Raw genomic sequence first — 8,774 nt, forward strand, 5'->3', positions numbered from 1 at the left:
ATGGACCTCTACTCAATTATGGCAACTTGTGCATTTCCTCTTTTTATTTTGAAGTGCAAGTGTTGCAAATCCAGTCTTACTTTTTGGGGGATATTTGGACATAATGTCCTTTTCAAACCAAAATACCTCCTGACTTGAGACTGCACCAGTTGGCCAAATCTTCCTGTTACAACCTGCCCCAGAAGGCGAGGGTAACCCAGATTCTTTTTAAAAGGTCCCTTGGGGTGGATTAGAGTGAAACAACACCGAGCGATTGGTGTTTGTAAATATATATATGTAGGGTTTATTTTGGTTGCAAAGGAAAACATGTATGTAACCATGTTGATTGGTATTATATACAGAACTATAGCAATATAAAAGCATAAAAATAACACTTAAAATGTATAAGGAAAGGTAAGAGAAAGAAAGGATAAAAGTAGAAAGATATATAGTCACCACCCGTTGGATGCAGGGATGAGAGTTGGTAGTTGCAATTTCAGTGTCTGTTGGCTGAAGTGACAGTCACAGTCTTGTGGAACTGATGGTCTTGATCCGGTGGGGGCAGCCCACAAAAAAAGATTTCATGAGTTATATACTCTCGGGTTCAGGGGGAAACGCTTAATACTGTCTGTGGACTGGGGAGTTTTACACTTGATGTAAAACTGGATTACAAGACATTTAATGATTCTTTGACACCTTCTAAGATGTTACAGATGCCTGTTATGTCAGCACAGTTGAGTCCGTAATGGCCCATCAGCAGAGATACCTCCAGGCCATGTGTGAATGTCTCAGTGCTTCCCCAGAGGGGAGTTACCACAGCTGAGTCATTTGTGTAAGGAAAAAGAAACACTACCCTGCCTCACAGGGCTTGCCTCTTTCTTGATCTTGTTTAACACGAAGCCTGAGGTGTCAGGTGTGCACACCTTCAGCACCTGCGCAGCCACTGTGCACATTGTTATCAAAGCACCAGGCCTTGGCATTAACAGTCCAGTCTCTCAAGGGAGTGGGAGACTGGAGCAGGAGAGTGCCAATGAGTCTGTGGGCTATGGCCTCCTCCCAGCCTTGTTTACTTTGCCTTAAACCTGAGGTGATTAGACAATAGCATCACATTTATCTTACCTCAGGTTCCAGTTAGGAGGCTTAACTCACAGTGCAGTTCCCTGAAATCCAGGAGGCATATTTGGTGGGGATTGAGCTTTAATGATCTTAACAATGTTCTAAGCCATTCATAATTTCAGTCTCTCACACTTAAAACCAGAATAGACTCCAGTTAATTACTTGGATTCCGAGGAGCCGTAGGAGTACTCCTCCTAGGTTTCAGCATCTATTTTAGAAATTTCTGAGACAAGGAGTGCAAGTGGGTTTTCGTCCAGCTGAAGGGTCTTCTGCACACTCTAATGCATTGTAGAAGGAAGTTGCATTTTTGTGCCTTTATTAGTCATACCTTAGTAGTTGCTATTTTGAAAGTATTCCAGGAGAACAAACATACTTTGTGTTAGCTTTACAGGACATTATATGCTTCTAGATCCACCAATTTGTAATGAATATCTTACTTCTAATCCATACATCAACTTGTGTAATGGTCTGTGTAATGTGTAGTGTTCAGACAGTAGTACTGATTACTTGGAGACTGTATTTAGCATATTAGCAAGGATGGTATTAAAAGCAGATTCCAGATTTTACATAGTTATTTTAATGAAACTTAGGTCTATATGTCTCAAAAACCCATTCATCTATGTTTTCTGGTTTTCAATATGCCAGCAATATAATGTGACCTTATTCTTAGCGTCCACCAAACATCAGCTGATGAAAATTTATTCCTTATTCCTTTGAAAATTATTGAGGCTTGCTCTTGTTAGAAGAAGTAAAAATCGGTTTTAATCGATCAATGCCTTCAGAGTGCAATTACTGGGTAAACTGTTCTATGTTATTGATGAAATAAAAGTGGGTTTTCCTGCTGTGAATGCTGATTAATAGAAATTGAGTTTTGTTCCCATGCAGTAGATTTCCCGACACCAAAGACAGAACTGGTACAGAAGTTCCACGTCCAGTACCTGGGCATGCTACCTGTAGCTAAACCTGTGGGTATGTAACACTTAAGTGTCTTCCAAAGTACCTTGCATAAGCTCTGAAAGCTGGACTCTGGCTAGCCTAGGGTAAATGCATGGTTTTTGAAGGGTACCAACTCTTGTGTTTCACCCATACGAATCAGGCACGAAGACATCAAATATTCAGGGCATCATATGAACATGTGTTTTGCAGCCAGGGTATTTTGGGAGCTGCCAAGAAGGCGAAGTTTCTTTCTACATCTTCCTCTGAATATAAGCTCTGCTACTAATGAGAAGGGCCCTAGAGATCTGAAATGGTGCAGCAGCTAAACAAGATTCTGTCCTGGTTTTTATAAGCCAGAGACACCTGTTTTGGTTTTGCAGATGAAGAAATACAACTTCACAATACTTCCTTCCATTATCAAAATAATTTTAATAAGGAGCCCAGAACAATCTGTTTTCTGTACTACAGTGTGAAGATAAAAACTTTTGTTATTGTTTACATATTTTATTTTTCATTATTGCATTTTCTTGTCTTTTAGGAATGGATACTCTGAATAGTGCCATTGAGAGTCTTATGGCTTCCTCTAGCAAAGATGACTGGATGGCAGTTACCATGAATGTTGCTGATGCTACTGTCACAGTAATCAATGAAAGAGTAAGGCAGACTGTCTTGTTTAAAACACATTTAACATGAGTGTTGAAAACCAGGAACACAGAAACGTTAGTAGAGTTAATTTACACTGGAATTCATTTGTTTATTTTGCATTTTATTTCTTTCCAGAATCTGCAGAGGCTCTTACTGCTTGTATCAGCTTCAGCTTTCTTTACCATTCCAAGCATGTTCTCAGAAATAGAAAGTATTCATTAGATACTTAAATTCAGTTTCTAGGAATTTGGAGCCTAAAATGTTGTAGGTTAAGCCCCAAGTAACAATCCTAAATTCCAAACTATATTTACTTTATTCTTGGTATGGAAGCCAAGAGTAATATTTAAATCTGTGTTACAGAGGAAAATGTAGAGCATTTTCCGTAGAGATTAATACAGTGAAACTTTTGAAGAAAGTCTTTTATATATGTCTTTTGATGAGGGACTAAACCAGCATCTCTACAGCATACCAGTGATAGGGGAGCATATTTTGGAGTCATTATAGGCATGTTGTTTTGTTTCTTCACAAAACGAGCAGTTTGTGAAATGTACAACATGCTCTGTGCTAACATTCAAAGCCTTGGTTTTCCAGTGACAGCCTAGAAGGAGATCCAGCCCAGGCCTGAGCACGCTGGGCATATGCAGATAAATCAGGAATTACAATACTATTTCAGCATATCCTCCTATTTAATCAAAATTGGAAGTTCCACAGAATATCCAAGAGTAATGGTCATTTGATTCATTACCAGAATGAAGAGGAAGTCATGGTGGAGTGTCGCGTGCGGTTCCTGTCCTTCATGGGAGTAGGCAAAGACATTCACACATTCGCCTTCATTATGGATACAGGAAACCAGCATTTTGAGTGCCACGTTTTTTGGTGCGAACCAAATGCAGGCAACGTATCAGAAGCTGTTCAGGCTGCTTGTATGGTAAGTGACCTTCTTCAAAGGCATCTAATGGCACTTAGATTTTTCACTGTCTCCATAAATAATCATCTTTCCAAATTTGCAATTATATTAATTTCAAGGCAGAAAAAGAATGAACAGATAAAAATAGGAATTGGTATTATGATATATTTAATTAATTAAAATCCAAACATTTAAAGTTTGAAATGCCAGTTTAGTGAATAATGCCCCTTTAATCATCCTCCTTACCTTTGCAATGTCTCTGTAAGTTAGAAATCTTTTCTTTCACTACACAATTGTTATACAATCCAATGGCAATATAGTGAAAATAATCCTTGTTCCAAAGTAGCTGAACCCAGAAAACTTATTTTTCAGTTTTCAAATGGCTGTTTATATGATGTAGTATCTGTTGTGTGCTAATGAAGTTTCTGCCCACACTGACAGACCAATGTCCCGTTAACTTGAGCTATGCTTTCTGTCACAGCCAAAACAGAGGTTTGGCTATATTTAATGAGAAAGTACTAAGAGTGTATTTGGAATGCTCTGTGAAATTATTGGATAGAGTATTGATTGCAGAATGGTTTTGCTTTGTTGCAGTTACGGTATCAGAAGTGCTTAGTAGCCAGACCTCCTTCACAGAAAGTTCGACCGCCCCCACCTCCTGCAGACTCGGTGACTAGAAGAGTTACAACTAACGTAAAAAGAGGAGTGTTGTCTCTCATTGACACTTTGAAACAGAAACGTCCGGTCACTGAGATGCCATAGCTGCGCAAGAGGGAAGATTCTTCTAACATTTAACTGAAGATAACAGTAGCTACACTAAGGAAAATGAACTGACGATATCTGGCCTTCCATTTCAATTGCTGATGCTTTGTCTTCAGAGAATTTACCCTTATCAAAACAATATTAGACAAGCATGTTCTCTCGTTCTTGCCACCATCGTCTGATATGAAAAGAAGCATGAATAATTTTTTTGCTGTCAGTGAGTTACATCATGGGCAATGGAAGGTTTGTTTGATTGTAAATACATGAACATTACTTAAACTCACACAAAAAAAGAATATGGCCATGTCCCTCCCAGTGAACTCATGCTAAAGTCCGTGGAGTGAATGATGCCTGAGTTAAAATTTCACCTTCTTGAGCTGGATTTGTCACAAACCAATCTTAAATCCTACAGCACTTTGCTGTGTTTTCAACACTGGAATGGGTACCAAGTATTAGCTACCATTGAATTACTGTAGATTAAATAACAAGTTTTGTTTTTTACAGAACTACACCTGTTAGTTTTAAATTGTTTGTCAGCGTTGGTCTAGCAACCACTTTAAGATCTCCCTGACATGCTTTGGAATCATGGTGTAATTATTTCATCTTTTGGTTACACATTGTGGTCTTAGAGAAGAATCGTGTTTAAAACCAAATCAATGATGAAAAATCCAGAAATGGTTTTAGTAATTGAGTTGCAGGGTGATCAACTGAAGCTTTTCAGCTTTAAACATACAAATGAAACTGTTGGCCGTTAAATTTATTCTCCTAAATCTGTCATTTATTCATCAGAAATACCATTTGTTTCATGCAGGGCTCAAAACAATCAGGACTAAGTAAGAAATAATGATTTTATTGTCTTAAAATTGTTATAGAGGCTAAACTATTCCATACTTTTTCCATTCAAGTGTTTGATGAAATGTTCAATTCCGTGTCTGGTTGCACAACTCCCCCTTCCCCTAGAGTTTGCTGCTGAATACTTAGCATGCCAGAAAAAGAACAATTGTGTTTCTTGTTATTTACAAAATTCCATGAAATTATTTTACTTTTAATGCTCTTGTAACAAAATTAGAAGAGAGTTGTTTTCTGACAGGGTAGTGCTTCAGGTGATACAATGTTATTTCAATGCTTTTGCTCCAAAGGCTTCATCTGATTGCTTTCATTGACACACCTGCAGACCCTCACAAATCAGCCCAGCATTGCCCTCAAAATTGCACCTCAGGCTAATTTTGAAATGCAGTTATGCATCTTCAGTCTTTCCCTTGGCCATCTTCCGTCTAGACCTGCAGATTGGTACACACTTTGGACATGGAACATTAAAAGTATTTTTAACTAGTGTTAAAAATGTTTTGCCTCCATTTATAGATAAGTTCCAAACCTTAAGTGTCTCCCAAGTCTGCAAATCTGGTCATACTGCAAAGATAAAGGAACATTGTCAATGTTATTCTTACAATAACTCCTTTTTATTTTACTATGCAAGAGACTGTTACAAACAAACTATTTTCTTTTTTATTTCCTTGTTTAAAGAAATTAGTGACAACACCTGGGCAAAGTAACTTAGGAACACAACAGGAAAAGAAGGACGATTCCAGAAATTTCTGCATTGAAAAATGCAGAAATATCATTAAACTAAACTCAGCATGATGTATGAGCAAATGTCAGGTGAAGGCTAGCTATGCAACTATGGTAATATATTTAGCTCTCTAGAATACGCTCTGAAGAGCTGATCCTCCACCCATCTGAGATCTCTTCATGACAGAGATTCTGCAACTCAGGCACTGAAGCAATTGTTTCCCCTCTCAAGGCTCACATTCTTGCCATCTCCTTTGCACCAGCTCTATTGCTTGTACAGCTGGAAGAGAAGCTGCTTGTGCTTAGTGTGCGGGGAGAGCTGCAGGTGAGGAGGTGCAAACAACTCCCCTCCCCCTAAGCAGTACCAGTGGTTTAACCGAGTACAGAGCCAGATCACAAAGCATGGGCATGGCAGCTTGCACACCTGCTTCTATAGTTTCTAATATTGATCCCAGTCACCTCTGCTAGGAGCACTATAAAAACTCACTTCCTATCAGAGAACCACAGAACTGTTTGGGTTGGAAGAGACCTTAAAGATCATCTGGTTCCAACCCCCCTGCCATAGGCAAGGACACTTTCCACTAGACTGGGTTGCTGAGCCCCATCTATCCTGGCCTTGAACACTTCCAGGGATGACTGCCCTTAAAATGTGGTGGCTAACACTGTACCTTTAGGTATATTTGTGAAGTTAAAAGTTTCCTTTTTTGGCATTGTGCCAGTGATTCAAATTTTATTTTAAATTAATTTGACAGTGTCTTTTTAAAGTTCCAGCTGGGAACAGCGTGATTTGGGATTTGCAACTGTTGTACAACAGTGAAATAATTTTAAGCAGTATAATTAAATTTCATCATTGCACCTCTACAGTGCTGATTCTCCCCAGGAAAGATCCAGACTCTAACTAAACCAACACTTAGTGAGCAGCAGTGTGAAGTTCTGCACCAGTGTTGTCAAGGCTATGAACATCTGGTTAGTTTTCAGTAGCAATGTGTGCAATTGCAGGAAGGGCTGAGAAGATAGAAGGGTATTTGAAAAGCTGTACTTCACTCACCAATGTTTGTTTTAAGAGGTTTGTGTCTGTTAACAAAATGCTGTTGATTTTGCAAGTATTTAAGTAGTGTGCTTAATGGTCTGACTATATGTGGCCTTTTTGCTTCAGTAGATCTCCTTATTCTCCAAAAGATTTAATATACATCCAGGTGTTTGCAGAGTTGGAGCCTAATATTGCAAAGCCCATTATCTTTTGTTAAACAGTATATTCAGATGCTCTTTTTACCATGGCCAAAAAAGTATGTATGGGGTGTGTGTGTTTGAGCAACTGCCACTGTTCTAGTTGATGTTATAGCGACCCTTCAGTTATCTATGCATTTTTTATAATACCTAGTGATTCTGTAGACTGGCAGCCATGTTCACTATGCCTTGTATGTCTGATGCCATATTCTAACTTAACCTGTTAAATACAGCTTAAAATATTTTTATTTTATTTATTCTATTTTTACTGAAATATCCTGCATTATTATGTTGATGTATTGTCTTTACCGGACGTGCTCTTGTAACATTCTCCACTCTGTGTACTATAGGTTGCCTAAAAAAGGCAGGCTTTGTAATTATTTGTAGTCACATTTTTATTGAAGTCTGTAGAAAAATCATGTAAAGCAAAGCTAATTTCTTCATTTTTTTCAATGCAAGTACTAAGTTAGAGGTAAGTATCACGTGTCAGTCAGTCATGTCATTAACACACTCCCTTGCAGAAGCAAGGAAATTTATTTTCAGTCAATGACTAAAAGATAAAAACCTTTCTTTCGAAATCTGCAGTGCTGGCTGAAGGTTTTATTTAAGCCACTTACTGTTTCATTTGAAGGGGAGCAAGGGGGGGCTTGAGAGATGTAAGGCCACAGAGGCCACCTACAGGGTGGTTAAATGGGAATAACAAAAATTGCATGGAAGGGCATAGAATCCATTCACAGTAAAATGAGGTTTTAGTGATATACTTCCTGTGCAGAGTCACATGTACCTAGAGAAGTAATATGCCCTTTTGAGACAGAGGAACAAAAACTATGTAGTATCTAATAGCTTAATCAGTTCTGTGTCACTGAGGGTTCTACATCTCTTTCCTTTTAAATGTATCAAGCATTTCATAGATCATTTACCTAGAGATCTAAACCTGTTAATATATCACCCATAGAAAAGAGAACTTTCTCATTTCAACAGTGAGTATGGCCTCAGCATTTCAGCATTACCATCGACCACATTACTCCTTTCTTGGGCAGGTTAATTAATACATTGCTACAACTTGTATGTACAGTCAGCCAAAGCAGGTTTGTTTAACAGCAGTAAGAAAGAAGGAAACACATCCACTGTTTATTAGGAGAGCCCAGTCTTACATAAAGCACCTGACTGACACAGAAAAGGACAATTTTCCCTGCTGTTGGCCACTTCTCCACATTTAAATGTAATCTGTTCTGAGAATAAATTTAGCTGCATAAAGTGATTGTCTCAACTGTTACTGCTCCATGAAACTGGGAAATTATTTTTTTGTTCCAAATGGTGGTTGAGGGATGGGAAAAACAAAGTGGTGGCTTTAGAGGCAATAGCAGTACAATGGAGACTTTTGCATCTGGAAAGTTGAATCAGCAGTTTCTAGTTGAAAATTACAAACTGGGACAACTGGATTACTGAAAAACAGTTACATAAGATACAATTTTACTGTAAAAAGTCATTGAGTGTTAACTTAATGTACAAGCATCTACAAGCCATCTGGACTCAGTCCCAGATGTTTCCACCAAGTGAAGCTCAGTGCTTACAAAGCTGCTGACCTGCAGAGTCCAAATATTCACTCTCTGATATTCTTAGTAAGACATCA

The 8,774-nt window shown here is 38.4% G+C and overlaps 1 protein-coding gene across 18 annotated transcripts in view; it reads left to right on the top strand.

The window, feature by feature from the left end:
- APBB2 (amyloid beta precursor protein binding family B member 2) overlaps nucleotides 1–8,398 on the top strand; it is a 182,356-nt gene extending 173,958 nt beyond the window's left edge. For 13 of the 18 annotated variants that reach the window (XM_017825378.1, XM_017825610.1, XM_017825451.1 and 10 more), the window contains 4 exons: nucleotides 1,981–2,064; nucleotides 2,570–2,685; nucleotides 3,425–3,604; nucleotides 4,178–8,398. In XM_017825378.1, the coding sequence (XP_017680867.1) occupies nucleotides 1,981–2,064; nucleotides 2,570–2,685; nucleotides 3,425–3,604; nucleotides 4,178–4,345 (548 nt within the window). In that variant the 3' untranslated portion in view covers nucleotides 4,346–8,398. The remainder of the gene's footprint in view (nucleotides 1–1,980; nucleotides 2,065–2,569; nucleotides 2,686–3,424; nucleotides 3,605–4,177) is intronic. The other 5 variants (XM_017824818.1, XM_017825148.1, XM_017824984.1 and 2 more) reach the window with 1 other exon arrangement.
- Nucleotides 8,399–8,774: the final 376 nt, after the last annotated feature.

Source organism: Lepidothrix coronata, unplaced genomic scaffold, assembly GCF_001604755.1.
Source record: "Lepidothrix coronata isolate B3197 unplaced genomic scaffold, Lepidothrix_coronata-1.0 Scaffold0, whole genome shotgun sequence".
Classification (NCBI taxonomy): domain Eukaryota; kingdom Metazoa; phylum Chordata; class Aves; order Passeriformes; family Pipridae; genus Lepidothrix; species Lepidothrix coronata.